The sequence below is a fragment of the Crotalus tigris genome, unplaced genomic scaffold (assembly GCF_016545835.1).
Source record: "Crotalus tigris isolate CLP2741 ecotype Arizona unplaced genomic scaffold, ASM1654583v1 scf7180000024304.1987388, whole genome shotgun sequence".
Taxonomy (NCBI): domain Eukaryota; kingdom Metazoa; phylum Chordata; class Lepidosauria; order Squamata; family Viperidae; genus Crotalus; species Crotalus tigris.
Genome location: NW_024100476.1, coordinates 1,363,367 through 1,379,288, shown reverse-complemented (window position 1 = coordinate 1,379,288; position 15,922 = coordinate 1,363,367). Strand labels below are relative to the sequence as shown.

Sequence of the window (15,922 nt, the reverse complement as noted above, 5' to 3'; positions counted from 1 at the left end):
CTGGGCCCTATCTAACAAAATGAAATTCAATGTAGAAAAATGTAAGGTTTTACACCTAGGCTAGGAAAACCAATTGTACAGGTACAGATGAGATGGAACCTGGCTCAACAGCAGTAACTGTGAGAGGAATCTTGGAATCCTAGTGGACAATCACTTAAATATGAGCCAGCCGTGTGCTGCAGCTGCCAAACAAGCCAATGCAATCCTAGGCTGCATTAATGGAGGGATAGAATCAAGATAGCGTGAAGGGTTAGTACCACTTTATAATGCCTTAGTAAGACCACACTTGTAATATTGCATCCAGTTTTGGTTTCTATAATTTAAAAAAAGTTGTTGAAACTCTGGAAAAGAGTACAGAGACGACCAACAAAGACAATTTGGGGGCTGAAGGCTAAAATAGATGAAAAACAGCTGCAGGAATTGGGTATGTCTAGTCTAGTGAAAAGAAGGATTGGGGTTACATCAGGGGTCCCCAACCTTGGTCACTTTATGACTTGTGGACTTCAACTCCCAGAATTCCTCAGCCAGCATGGCTAGCTGAGGAATTCTGGGAATTGAAGTCTACAAGTCATAATGTGCCAAGGTTGGGGACCTATGGGTTACATGAGAGCAGTGTTCCAATATTTGAGGGGCTGCCACAAAGAAGAGGGGAGTCAACCTGTTCTCCAAAGCACCAGAAAGCAAGACAAGAAGCAATGGATAGAAAGTAATCAAAGAAAGAAGCAGCCTACAACTAAAGAGGAATTTCCTGACCATGAGAACAATTAACCAGTGGAACAGGCTGCCTTCAGAGGTTGTGGGTGCTCCATCACTGGAGGTTTTCAAGAAGAGATTGGACAACCATTTGTCCAGAATGGTAGGGTCTCCTGCTTGTGCAGGGGGGTGGACTAGATTAGAAGACCTCCATAGTCCCTTCAAACTCTGGTATTCTGTTAACTTCCTTCTGCATTGCTTAACTTTGATTGTCACAGAAAAGATTGGATCGTCTTATTCTTCAACACACCAGAGGGCAAGACAAGAAGTAATGAATGAAAACCTGTGAAAGAGAGATTCAACCTAGAGAAATAGAAATTTTTCTACAATGGTCTAGAAAGCTCCAAGGTCCCCTCCATTCCTATGAGTCTATGTTTTTGGCAACCATCCTAAAGCTAGCAAAATAGAAGGTACTATAATGATAATAATATGGCTTGCAGAAGTTAGTTAGTACCCCATTTTCATTATTGTTCAGATTTGGTTTTTCTGTATTTCAGATATTGTACCTACATTTTGCTGATCAAAAGACAGAAGACAGACTTTAAAATAAAGATGAGAAGCTGAAAAAAAAAATAGCAATTGCTACCCTGCATTCCACTGTGAGGTTCGTGTTTCCGCAGTAATATATTTGTAGGCCCATTTCAAAAAGCTAAGCAGGAATGGAGCTGGTTGGTATTTGGAAGAGAGACCTTTGCAACCTCCTAGAGCTGTAGGGTAAGCCTGGTAGTCAGGGAATCCTAGAGCAGTGTTTCTCAACTTTGATAGCATGAAGATGTGTGGACTTCAACTCCCAGGATTAGCTGGCTGGGGAATTCCACACATCTTCAAACTACCAAGATTAAGAAAAACTGTCCAGAGGAGATGCATAAGATTACCAGAGGTCAAACATGACCTGAAGGAGATTTTTTATGTAACTTTTTTTCGTCTTCCTTACATACCTGTTTTGAGCTATCCTTGTGAGTGAGGAAAATGAACCCAAAGCCATAGATAGGGTTGTCTCCTCCTAGGAGTTGTAAAACTTGTTCCTTCTGTCAGGAAAACTATAGACAAAACTGAGACCTTCAGCTTAGCAGCTGTAAAGTTTCCAAATAATATTAGCAACAACACAAACACATCATTTGCTAACTAAAGAATTTCATGGGAAGATTTTCGGCATGAATATACCAAGACTTCATATGCAGTTGTACCCCTCATTAAAAGTGCCCTGGGGCTGATTTAATTTTTCACATTGGTTCCCTGGCACATTGTCTACTACTATTAAGTTTTATCTGGCACCGCCATTTTATTTTATGTTTGCCCTGTCATCATAAAGCAGGAGAAGGCAAGAGAATCTGTTCTTTTTTGATAAAAAAAAATATGTCTGCCCATCTGTTGACCATTATCTCATTGCAGAATTATTGGTGTCCTGCTCTGGCAAGCTCTCTTCTTTCTAAGGGCCCAATTAAATACCCTGTTGTAAAAATAACATAATCTTGGGGTTTAGAGTGTGTGGAGAAATATACTTTCCCACGGTGAAGAAATATACTTTCTAAAAGTGGTTATTGTATTTCAAGAGAAACCTTTATTGGCACTAATACACAACCTTTTTTTTTCTAAGAGCAAGTTAGAGAAGCTATTCACTACAGAAACATAAGGAAAGGGCAGATTTAAAATGGAAGGTGGACAAAACCACCTCTTGTCTATTTTTTCCCCAGTTCATATTTTCACACCCACACACAAACACACTGGCTAGTCCTTTATATAAAAGCTATAAATATTATTGCCAGTATTGTTTGGTCTGAATTTTAGATTTAAAGTTATAAATAAATTCAAGTCTTCACAAATTAAATATAGAAGAATTAGAAAGATAAAAACACCAATTTATCTTAGGAGAAAACAAATGTATTTGCCTAAAGGTTAAAATCGCTGTACCTCGGTTCCAGCTATCATTAAGTGTTGCTAGCATTTCTGTGAGATGCATATGTATAAATCTATTTTTATAGATTTCCACTTCAGTATGCCCATTTTTAAATCTGAAATACAATATCTCATTATTTTTTTTTAATTTTAGGCACATGAGAACATTGTTATTTTGTAGGACAGGCACCACATGGCAACATCATGACCCTTATATACTAGTATAATCATATTATTGTTAACTAGTAACTTACAGATTGTTAAAGCAGCACAAAATCCATTTCATTTCTATTAGCTAGCAATGCAGTAGTTGGATAACTTCTAAAAGATATTACATGCTATGAGGAGGTGTCTTGTCCCACTGTTGCAATCAAAAGACATTTGCAACTATGCTTCTTTCTTCATTCTTTTGTTTTGTTTTTTACAAAAAAAAACATTCTTTTTAAGTAAAGCTTAAAAATTAAAGTAGCTTGGAAAGATAAATGGTTACATATAACATAAAACATTTCCTGCCCTTAAAATATTTGTGAAAAAAGACACAACAATAAACCCATAATAATTTTGGATACAATATAGAATTAGAAAAATGGCAAAATTTGTGGGAAAGGAATTATAAACTGACAAAGTCAACTTCTTATAAAGAAAACATAAAATGTTTTATGGATGGCACTTGCCACTAGCAAGACTAGCAAAAATGTTTAAAAACATGTCAGATAGATATTGGAAATGCAAATATAAGTCAGGTACTTATTACCATGTTTGGTGGACCTGTGCCAAAGCTAAGAGTTATTGGAAAAAAATACATGCCTGGCTAGAAAAGATGTTGGGAGAATACATAGATTTTAAACCTGAACTTTTTTTATTAGGTATAATGCCAGAAAAGACTTATAAACAAAGCATATATTGATTCTGCATGTTACAACAGCAGCAAGAATTATATTTGCGCACTATTGGAAAAATGAAGAAATACCATCAGATGAAGAAATAATTAGAAAAAATATTAGAATGTGCGGAGATGGATAGACTGACTCTGAGGCTGAAAGAAAAAGAAGAAATGAAATATTATCAAACTTGGGACTTATTTTATCGATGGCTAGAGGAAAGAATAAAGGATTAGGAACTAAATATGTATTAGTGAATGTAAACTCAGACAGCATGTTTGTTGAACAAATATTATTGAATGTATGAAAAAAACAATAAAAATCTTTTTTAAAAAATAAATCCATAATCTTTTCTGAAAACAGTTTTCATTTTGGCCAACACAGTCCACTTCCGATACACATTTTACAAACCCACCACACACTATTCTCTGTCAGAGTATACAAGGTGCAGAAAAAGAGCACAAAGAAAGAAGATAGAGAAATTGGAGTAGGGTTATCCACAGGAAACACGAAAGTCAGTATGGTGACTGTAATGTATTGATGTGAATTACTTGGAAATGTTGAAAAAACAGTCATAAGACTCTGTCAGTTAAGTGCCAGACTTTCTGTCTACAAGCTCATTAACTTGAGTTAAAGCGGGAACTAATACTTGAATCCTATTGGCCGCCACCTAGTTGCTGATTGTATAAATAGGGTGGAGCGGCAGTTATCCAGGCTTCTGTTTAAACCTTTAATAAAGAGTTGTTGTTTCACCTGCTGCCTCGTTGATGCCTCACCAATCACCAAACATAACAGTGACCACAGCCATGGATCAAGGCCTCACACCTTTTTCACATCCATCAGAGAGAAATAGGGCTTCAATTGCTTAGCTGCAGTTGCAATCTTGATTTGTTTGACATCTCCTGAATAGGAGACCATGGATAACATAAAAGAAAAGGGCTGTGTATGTTATATGCATCCCCAGATAGACCCCAGATGTTGACCTTCCCCACCCATCATGGATTTAGCCAACCAAAGCATTGCATAGAACTGTCAACCAGGTGATCAGTCTTAGGTCCCCTTGTGCCACACAGAGCATTCCACACTACTGGTAAGGACAGTCCTGGTTACTTTGGGGACATTTGGGCAAATAGGCCACAAGTGCAATCAAAGCCCAGTTTTACCCCAAGCATGTTCGTCCTTCTATACATGCCAGAATCTCTGAGCTAAAGACTCTTTGCAAACTGACCTACTGTGCCCTCAACCCACCAATATGTTGTATAATGACAATGCTCAAAAAATGCAAGAAATTGAAAAGCATATCTCACTTTAAAATAAAATCAGAGTCTCTTTTGTCTCTTAGGCTGCTTTTTTTAATTTTACCCTCTCCTGCAATATGTCTTCATTGAAAGAAGAATTGATTTAAATGCCATTTAATTACAGATAGTAAGGGATGAACTAGAGCTCTGCGTAACACAATTGCATGTTTAACTCCAACAGGTATAGTAGGTCCGTTCTTTCATCTTCATTTTACTTGCATTTTCGATTTTTCATGCTCAGTTCTTATAGCTGACTTTGCTTCCAGGAACCTGGCTGGCTATCTCCTTTCCTAATATTAGCACTAAGTTTAAACGAGTTGTGTTGTTTTGGGGAAAGAAATAAACTGAACCAATCCCCTGTTCCATTTTTGAATCAGATATAAAAGGAGATTGCAGGAAGAAAATGGAACCTCCTCTATAATCTTCTGCCCAGAGAAGCTGTTTCACTTGCTTTGTGTTAAAGCTAGTCCTATGTAACTCTCCTGTACATTTCTTTCATATAAGTATTGTCACTAATCCACAGTACTTTGCAACAGGGAAGGCCATCTAAAATATGATACATTCACAGCAGAATGTTCAACTAGTATTATTAACAATAATACCTCAGGATGCCTGCAGAAAAGTCAAGTAAATCAACATGTGGCCACAACAATGCAATTGAAGCTCTATTTTATTTCTGTCACAATGTAGCATGGCAACATGGGATATTTAGCTGGCCAGATTGAAAGAAAACTATCAGAAGGCCTCCACTATTAGCTGCATTGCAACTGATGTTGGATCCCAACTCTGAGTGCCCCCAAATGACCAGAGATGAGAAAAGAGCAAACAAATCTATGCTCAGCAGACATGCTGGGGTCACTGCTGAGACTGCAGTATTTTTAATCATGCTTAATAGTTGCTGGACAGGCACATAGATATACATGACTTTTTTTTCCCCCAATCAATGAAGATTCTGGAAACAATGATACAAAAAGTCCTAGGTCTCTGTTTCTCAGCAGGCCAATTTTCCAAACCCACAAAGAGTAGAACCAAGTGTCATGGGTGAGAAGCTAGCAAAAGGAGGACCCAGTTTCAAAGTGGACTGGATTGAACTGTGACAGGGAAAAAAATCCAGTCTTCTCCAGCATCTTAGTTCAAGGGCCTCAATTCTTTGACGCTTATGGTCCAAATTTCTTATGGTCCAAATTTCACAGCCATACACTGCACCTGGGAAAACCATGGCCATTACTTCCCTATACAAAAGAAAATACAGACTCCTCCTTTGACCACTACTGATAAAAGATTGAAAAGAATTCCCTAAACTCTTAAGAAAGAATTATTTTCTATAACAAAACAACCATTTACTTGCCTATGCCCAAGATTATACGCTATGCAACTAAAAAGAAGTAGAAAAAAGTAATTTTATTCATAAATTCAAAAGGTTACAGCATTTCCTTCTTATACTAAATTTAGTTTCTCTTTCTTTTCTTTTTTTCTGCTTTAAGATAACAGAATGAAAACATAGATCAGTGGTAACCTGGAGAGATTAAAAATTTAGTGCTGTGTTTTACACTTGAAATAACCTGGGGAAGGAGTCATGTATCTAAAATTAACCTTGCTGCACTATCACTGTTTTGAATATATCCTTGGGAATGATCTGGAGAGCTATTTGAATTACCAGGCCACTGTCTTGCTTGCCCTAGCCTGTTCCTTCTATTCATAATTTACAATGCATTCCCCCTTTAGCTCATTCAACTACAGGCATCCTTGTAAAAACACACAAATCATTTCTACAGAATGCCAATAAGCCATGCATCAGGGCTGTAAACACAGGCTCGCTAGCCTAATATCAGCTACAGACCCAATTATTGGGTGGAGGATGGGTTGTTAACCAAGTCTTAAAAACCACAACTGGGATGCCTTGAAGAAAAAAAAAATTCAAGGCAGAATTATAGCTTGTGCTTCAAGAAAGTGATTTGCTCGTATCCATCTATAATGGCCAAGTCTTGTAAGCAGTTTTGAAATTTACAGGACACACGGAGTACTGTTAGCAGAGCAGCATCTTAAACATTTAACTTCCAGCTCAAGCCTTCCTCAAGAATAGAGAGAATATAAAGAAGCACACAGAAATATCTACCAAGATTGGTCAAAAACATCAAGGGGGTGGCTCCCCCTATTTTTTATGTGTGTGGCTGGCATCTGGCCTTGTGGATCATATACCATACCCTGCAGACACTCTGAGCAGCTCAGATGCATCTATTGAGCTTGAGATGTGCCAGTCAGTTTCCCAGCCCCCATTCCCTCTCGACCCATGGGCTGACCAATCTATTTAAAATTGAAAATGAAAAAAAAGGGGCTTCAAACCTTTTCCTCCCTGTGCCATGGATTGTCTGAATGGGATATTTTCCATTTTTCCACAAAAACTATTTTCATGCCAAAATACCTTGGGCCAGAATCAGTCTGCTACAAAAGTGATCTGCATTTGAGATGCCCAAATGGGAAGTAGGACATCTTCAAGCTATAGTAAGAAGCTGGGAGTGATCTAAGTAACTCAAGCTTTGCTAACACTAGATTATTTCCTAAATAAAACCTTTTTTTTTCAGGCAAGTATGAGCTTTCAGGATTTTCCTTTTGTGGAGAAAAAACATATTTCTTGGTACACACACCCTTTCCACTAAATATAGTACCCACTAGCCACCATTTGCCTTCTCATCAGCCATATCTCACAATTTTATTTTATTCTGCTTGTGATCAACTACAATTCCAGCTTAACATTCTAAATATGTTATTTGCAGTGGTGGGATTCAAATTTGTGAACAACCGGTTCTCTGTGTGGATGCCGCTTCCGGAAGTCCATTCTGGGCCTGGGCAACAAAAAATTAGCTACCGGTTCTGCCAAACTAGTGTGAACTGGCTGAATCCCACCACTGGTTATTTGGTAGACGGAGACTAGCAGACTTCCCATGTTCTGTAAACAGAATCATCCTTTTATTCTTGTTGTGGTTTCCATTATGTGTGGCTGAAATGAGCACTGTGGAGCAGGAAAACTATGTATAATATTAGCGGCTTGAGCGCCCTGCATGAATGGGGGTCAATCATGCTGTTAAGATCTACTGCTCCTCAGACATAGGAGAGTAAAGAAGTGAGGCTTCAGTTTCTTCAGTACATAGAAGAATCCATATACAGAATATCTGAATATCTGAAGTGCATCTGTCAGGGCATTTGGGCCTTCTTGTTGTTAGTTGCAAAGTCGTGTCCGACCCATTGCGACCCCATGGACAATAGGTCTTTCTGTCCTCTATCATCTTCTGGTGTCCATTTAAGCTCACTCCTACTGCTTCAGTGACTCCATCCAGCCATCTCATTCTCTGTCGTCCCCTTCTTCTATTGCCCTCAACCTTTCCTAGCATTAGGCCCTTCTCCAGTGAGTCCTTCCTTCTCATTAGGTGGCCAAAGTACTTGAGTTTCAACTTCAGGATCTGGCCTTCTAAAGAGCAGTCGGGATTGATCTCTTCTAGGACTGACCGGTTTGATCGCCTTTCAGTCCAAGGGACTCGCAGGAGTCTTCTCCAGCACCATAGTTCAAAGGCCTCAATTCTTTGGCACTCAGCCTTTCTTATGGTCCAGCTTTCACAGCCATACATTGCAACTGGACTATTTGGCACTCAGCCTTTCTTATGGTCCAGCTTTCACAACCATACATTGCAACTGGACTATATGCACTTTTGTTGGCAGGGTGATGTCTCTGCTTTTTAGTATGCTGTCTAGATTTGCCATAGCTTTCCTCCCCAGGAGCAAGTGTCTTTTAATTTCTTGGCTGCAGTCCCCATCTATGGTGATCTTGGAGCCCAGGAAAATAAAATCTGTCACTACCTCCATTTCATCCCCATCTATTTGCCAGGAATCGAGAGGGCCGGATTTCATGATTTTGGTTTTCTTAATGTTGAGTTTCAAGCCAACTTTTGCACTCTCCTTCTTCACCCGCATCAAGAGGCTCTTTAGTTCCTCTTCACTTTCTGCCATTAGAGTGGTATCATTTGGGCCTAGAGTGCCCTTAATATCAGGATGCAAGAAAAGTAAGATTACAGAAGAGGGAATCAGCTGTGCTGAAACACAGCAATCCCACCCCCATTCTTTCAGATCAGTACAGGAGGTCCTCTACTTACAACCGCAACTGAGCCCCAAATTACCATGACTAAGCAAGATGGTTAGCTTTGCCCCATTTTACGACCTTTCTTGCCACCATTGTTAAGTGAGTCACTGCCGTTTTTTAGTTAGCAACACGGTTGTTAAGTGAATCTGGCTTCCCCATTGACTGGGCTTGTCAGAAAGTCGCAGAAAGTGATCACACAAGCCCAGGTCATAAATACATGCCAGTTCTCAAGCATTCAAATTTTGATCACATGACCGTGGGGATGCAGCAATAGCCACAAGTGTGAAAAGTGGTCAGAAGTCACTTTTTTTTCCGTGCTGTTGTAACTTTGAATGGTCAGTAAATGAAAGGTTGTAAACTGAGGACTACCGCTGATGGCAATCTTAGGGAGAAACCCACATGATGTTGCTACCAAGCTAGAGATATTATTTGGTAGCCGCCCCATGTCTGCATGTTTCACATACACCACAGTTTATCCAATGACTGTTGTTTTACCTGTATTTTCCATTAAAGCATCCAATCCCTGTGCTCTGATTTCTCTGTGGCTCAAGAACAAAACAGCAGCCAAAGTATCCTGAAATTGTTCCTAAGTCATGAAGGCATTTGTGAGTTAAAGTTTATCTAAGAGTTCTCTTGAGATATGATAGCAATGAACTACACAGCAACTTGGCAAGACAAGAGGTGGAACCCAAGCCACAGCTGCCATCTTCAAGCCCATATATAGGCATTTATTTATGGAAATAAATGCCAAGTATCCCAGCTATGCTTGAACAGTCCTAGCTAAGAAATGCACTTGTGATTATCCTGGGAGTCTGTTCCAATCCTCTTCTGGCTGTACAGTAATTAAACATCCACTTCAACAACAATTGAACAGTAGTTTGAGAATTCAAATGGAGAACTTACACCAGAACAATATTGTCATCTTTACATCAGAGTCATTTATCCTTGGATTCACACCAGGCACAAGATGTGTGGAGTCCTTCAATCTGTGAAGGATGTTTTTTTTTTCCCCAATGGCTGTTGCCATAAAGAAGCATTTCACTAGCAGAAGATAAATATTTCACTTTCAAATTTAGCAGCTTTAAGTACTGTAACAATATGACTCCACAGATTCTGTAAACAGGCCTCATAATTATAGTGTCCATATTTTCTTGGGAAAACATAAAGGGCAAACCCGAAAAAGGGACAAATCTGAAAGAGGTTCATAAGGATAAAAATATGTTTAGAGATGTACATAGAATCAGAGGGCTAGAAGGAACCTCGGAGAAAATATTATGAAGAACTTACTTCTCTAGACTGGAGTATAACCAGGAATTTCTGCTATAAAATAAGTTTAGCAAATAGCAAGGGCAGTAAAAAGAACATGAAAAAGATTGTACACGATATATATAGAAGGAGGGTGGTCTTTGATTGCACAACTGCTGCCTCCATCAAGACTTTTCACACACACACACACACACACACACACACACACACACACACACACACGGATGTCCTGACATTGGCAAATACTGGGATGAATACAGCCTGTAAATTAAGCACACTGGTGCATACAGATAATATTTGATTTATAATCATAATTGAGCCTCCCTATCACAGTTGTAAATCATGACAGTCGTAAAAGGGGTCAACCATGTGACCAAATCGATTTTACAAACTTTTTTGCGGCAATTCATAAGTGAACACTGCGGCTCTTAAACAAATGCCATTGAGTGGCTGAAGTTTGGTTACGTGACCGCAGGGGAGGGGGCAGCCATGGGAATGTTGAATCCAGGTCATAATTAGCCCCAAGGTAGGTCCACTTTGAATGGTGTCTAAGAGTCCAGTCATAAGTCAAGGACTACCTGTACTGTAAAATTAAGTACTTTCTTATAAAATTAAATTAGGAAGTAATTTTGATTTTTTTTTTAAAAAAAAAGGGAGGGGAAGCCTCAATTGATACATGCTGTTAGATTGATATACAGCACGTCCCTTTATTTCATAACATTGGTCCAAAAATTCCCCGCAAATGATCTGATCTTTGCACTTGGGATCTAGAAACAGGGATCCAGATGTGTCTCCTAGATAGCTGGTGATCTTCCCTTTAATAGGGCAAATCTGATCTGCTAGCAAGTCTGGCTAAGCGGAGAAAAGTGTAATACCAAACAGACAGGCAGGCAGATGTCTCTCTTATTTTGGGACCTGAAAATTAAAAAAAAAATCATCCTGGGGAGCAAAACAGAGGTCATAAAACACATTATTGGAAGGGGTAAAGAAAAGATGCAGTTGTTGAAGCAGTGGCATTATTGTCTGAGTAATATCAGGCTTACTTTCTTTGCGAACCTCGTGGAGAGCAGCATTCAGTTCTTCCATAAGGACAGGAGCCTCTTTGGCAATTTTCTCCCCTTTATCCAGCAAGTTCCAAGTAGCTTCTTCCACGGAAGCAAGAATTACACGAGCTCTTTTGGAACATCCTTTTTTCTTGACAGAAGGATTCTGGGGGCAATTCATTAACGTGGTCACCTGAAGCATAAAGGGAAGACCCACATCTTCATCTTTGCAGTTAAACATGTCGCTCTGGGTATGCATCAAATAAAGAGGCACCAAGATATCAGCAGTGAGTAAGCTCCAACTTAAGGACCATGGCATGCAATGTCAGCATATAACAGTGACATATCCGCCTAGAACAGAGATGCAAACCTTTTAGAGACCGAGTGTCCAAAAACTGGCCCCGCCCCGCTCCACCCTCTGCCCCGACCCCACCCCGCCTGCCCGCAGGGCCACTCATCGCCTCCAGGGCCCGCCGCAGATCACCCAGCAGCGCCATGGCAGCCATGCCCTCTGCCCGCGCCCTGCAGCACCAACTGTGCACAATGGGGCGTGAGGGCAGAGTCTTGACTACACTGCCTGGCTGCCGTTTCCTTGACTGCACTGCTCTGTGTGGGCCACGCTCGGGGGTGACTCTTCTTCAGGAGAGCTGCTGGTGATGAGGGGGTCACAGGGGGAGGCAAGGCTGGAGCAACGGCACGTGTGCCCACAGAGAGGGCTCCGAGTGCCGCCTCTGGCACCCCTGCCATAGGTTCGCCACCACTGAATGAACAGGGAGTTATTTCAGAAATCAATGTATCTTGTGCTAAGCCATGCTTTGTTTAACTGTGTTCCTGGAGATTTCAAAATAAATCTTAACAGAATAATAACAGAGTTGGAAAACCCTCCAGTGATGGAGCACCCACAACTTCTGAAGGCAAGCCATTCCACTGGTTAATTATTCTCATTGTTAGAAATTTTGTTTCTTGTCCTGCTTTCTGACGCTTTGGAAAATAGGTTGAGCCCCTCTTCTTTGTGGAAGCCCCTCAAGTATTGGAAAACTGCTATCATGTCATCCCTAGTCCTTCTTTTCACTAGACTAGACATACCCAATTCCTGCAACTGTTCTTTATATGTTTTCCCTGAGTGCAATCCATCTCTGCTGCTCTCCTCTGCACTCTTTTCAGAGTCTCTATCTTTTTTATAACATGGTGACCAAAATTAGATGCAGTATTCTAAGTGTGGTCTTACTACAGCTTTATAAAGTGATACTAATATTGCACATGATCTTGATTTTATTCCTCTGTTAATGCAACCTAGGATTCTGTTAGCATTTTTGGCTCTGCCACAAACTGGCTCTGCTGGCTCCTATTTTATTGTCCATTAGGACTCCAAGATCCCTCACACAATTACTGCTGTTGAGCCAGGTTTCACCTAATCTGTGCCTGTACATTTGATTTTTCTTTCCTAAGTATAAAACCTTGCTTTTCTCTACACTGAATTCCATTTTGTTAGATAGGGCCCAGTATTCAAGTCTGTCGAAATCCATCTGGATCTTCAGCCTATCTCTGGAGTGTTAGCTATTTCTGCCAGTTTAGTGTCGGCTGCAAATTTGATGAAATCCCCTTATATTCTCTCATCTAAATCATTTATGAAAATGTTGATCCACATGGAATGCTAAGTCTTAAACCAGGGTCTCCCAAACATTGACATCCTTTTCCCAAATCACTTATCAGAAAGTCCTTTTTCCCCAATGCAGTAGAACACTCTAAGCCAGGGGTATCAAACTTGCAACGTCACATGACGTATTGCATCATAGCGTGACTTTTTTTCCATTGCCAGCAATGGGGTGGGCGTGGTTTCGCCATGACGCATCCGGCCTTTGGGCCAGCAGTTTGACACCCCTGCTTTAAGGTAATTTAAAGGTTGTCATTACATAAAGGGTACCTATATCATTACCCTAAGAAAAAAATACTTTTACCTGATTTGGGGTAATTTACACAGTTTAGGGAAGCACTGTCTCAAACCATGGTTTCCAAGAGGCCAGCCAAATACCAAGGAGCCACTTTATAGCTTTGTGTGATGCCAAGGTACAGGAAGAAAGAATTGGCCATAAATTATTCCAATGAATCAATGATGCAAATGGTGTTAGCATCCATGAGCAACAGGATCTATTTAAAGTTTAATTTTGATTCCCAAGACAACTTTAAAGATATCCACTGATTATTAAAACCCTTTTCTCTGCTATGCTAAAGGGAAATATGGTTTTTCATTTTAAGAGTCTCTTTTAATGAAACTACATTTTTAATACCTGAGGTGTGAGAACTGTTGGAGAGAAGTGAAATAGTATTTTAATAAAATAGCAAATTTACAGCTATCCTGAAACACAGAACACGGGGTTATGGACATTTTCCTCCATAACCCTCATTATGTCTCACTTTTTTAAAACTCTGCTGCTTTGTTTCAATGATGTAATTGCTGTTTAAAATTATGGGAAGTGAAACTATCTAACATCAAGATGTAATTTATCATTGCATTGTAATTTATCAGTGTTACAAGTTAGGATTCCCCTTTTCACTTGGAACATGTGAAATTAGATGATTAAAATATGTCAGAGGATAAACATCCATGCAAACTAGTTTTCTAATTCATCAACATGTCAGAATAAAAAAAATGAGGTTGAAAATAAATCAAGCTTTTAAGTGTACACGGAGGACTATATAAGAAGACTGAAATGTTTTGGAAAGAAATGCATTTATAATAGGCATTGGCATAATAAACATAACAGTTTCTGCAAGGATTAAACTATATTTTAAAAATTATCCTATGGGAAAAGAATGCTGAATGTTCTATATTGGGAAGTTGCTGGCAAACAGATTAAAATAGCAGTTTTTGCAGTGGGTCAGGTCTACCTCTGCAGATATACAGTAATGACTTTTAAAATGGCCTTATCTAAAGAAGAAAGAAACCTTGGCAATAAGGAAGATAGTAGGTTTTAAACACAATAAAAGTAACTATCCTGGGAAAATCTATTAAATTTAAATGGTACATGAAATTATTCATTATTATTCATATTTTTGTAGGAAGTAATAGAATAGCACAACATATAATAGGATTTTTTTTATAGATCAAGCACTGTTTAAAGCTGAATTCTCCAAAGTGATCAATATCCTCTCCAAAGATGGAAGTGTTATTGTTATTATCGTGGTTGTTGTGGTTCATACTACTAATAGTTAAAGTGGTATTTCTTAAATTATTTCCATATAATAAATTATGGGGTTTGATGAACAATCTGAAACTTCATAAAGGAGTCAGTGAGCTGAAATGTTTGGGAACTCCTGAGTTTAACTGTTTAACTGATTTAACTTAACTGATTTTGGAGCAATCTATGAACAGCAAACCAAAGTTATCCTTCCAATCCTTGCTTAGGCCATAAAATGAAAACTGGTCATTTAGTAATATAATGTCCAGGGAAGCATTGTGAATTCCAAACACACAGAAAAGCCTGTCTACCATCTGCAGGGAGCAAATCAAAAAAGTCAATATGGTAGCCACATACATGCATTGAAGCATATCAGTTTTTACATCCATCTAATGCCGTGTTTCCCAACCTTAGCAACTTTAAGATACGTGGACTTCAACTCCCATAATTCCCCAACCAGCCATGTTCTAATGGCTAAGTAACATCAAATCAAACAAGCTCAAATTTAATAACTTTGCACGTAAACCATTGTAGTTTGTAAATGATGGTTAAATTAGTTTCATATTATTATCATTATCACATTTTATATAATTTTAGATGCCACTTTATTGCCTAGACCAGTGTTTTTCAATCTCAGAAACTTTGAGAAGTGTGGACTTCAACTCCCAGAAAACACAGATTGCTCTTTTTGGACTTTACTCGTGGATTATAGTCAGGTTGTTTTATAGATGTAGTTTAATTTTGTTTTTGTTTTACTGTCTCTTAAGATAGATTTATAAGTATTCACAAAGCACTCCTGGACACATTGCTTGTACCGGTCTAAAACTGTAATAAACTGACTGACTGACATTATTGTCAAGCATGAGTTCACATATCATCAGTGGGAACGGGTACATGCCTAAAGATTCTTTTAACCAAAATATGTTTTCTAAATTGTGCCAGCTACCACATGAACCACACAATGAAAAATGTTGTGTTTCATGTCTCACATCACAACCCACTTTCCTCTTGATGTGGCCTACCTGAATTATGAGGGGTTCCAGCAACTTCTCCACGGTATGCGTCTGAATCTGTAGATTCTGAGGATCAATTTTCATTTTCATGTAAGGATCTGCTGCCGCCATTTTACCTGTAAGGTAAAGATAGTTTTTTTTTATAGTAGTGCTTGACAACCTCCTGATCTCTCGGGTCATTGTTTCAGACATATTTCCTTACCAGATTCCTCAATGCTTTCAATGAAGACAGAGCTTCTATAATGAACTTCACTGAAAAAAAAATCTTTAAAATCCAGGGAGATATTCAGAGATGCATCGGCCTTGAACTGCATAGCACAGTCAAGCATTGGCAGTTGACTACAGGATATGCTTTATGACATTTTGTATTACGTCGGAAAATGCTTTGTGATCATTTTTAGGGCTAGGTGCAATTTTTTCACATTGCCAAATTTACTAGCATCCTCTTGAAATTTGAAGAA

The 15,922-nt window shown here is 39.0% G+C and overlaps 1 protein-coding gene across 1 annotated transcript in view; it reads right to left on the bottom strand.

Annotated features, from left to right (window-relative positions):
* Positions 1 to 15,922, bottom strand: part of CTNNA3 (catenin alpha 3) — a 516,687-nt gene that overhangs the window by 489,742 nt on the left and 11,023 nt on the right. The window contains exons 2-3 of the mRNA XM_039324638.1: positions 15,471 to 15,577; positions 11,270 to 11,462 (exon numbers count right to left, since the gene is read on the bottom strand). Coding sequence (XP_039180572.1) covers positions 11,270 to 11,462; positions 15,471 to 15,572 — 295 coding nt within the window. The 5' untranslated portion in view covers positions 15,573 to 15,577. The remainder of the gene's footprint in view (positions 1 to 11,269; positions 11,463 to 15,470; positions 15,578 to 15,922) is intronic.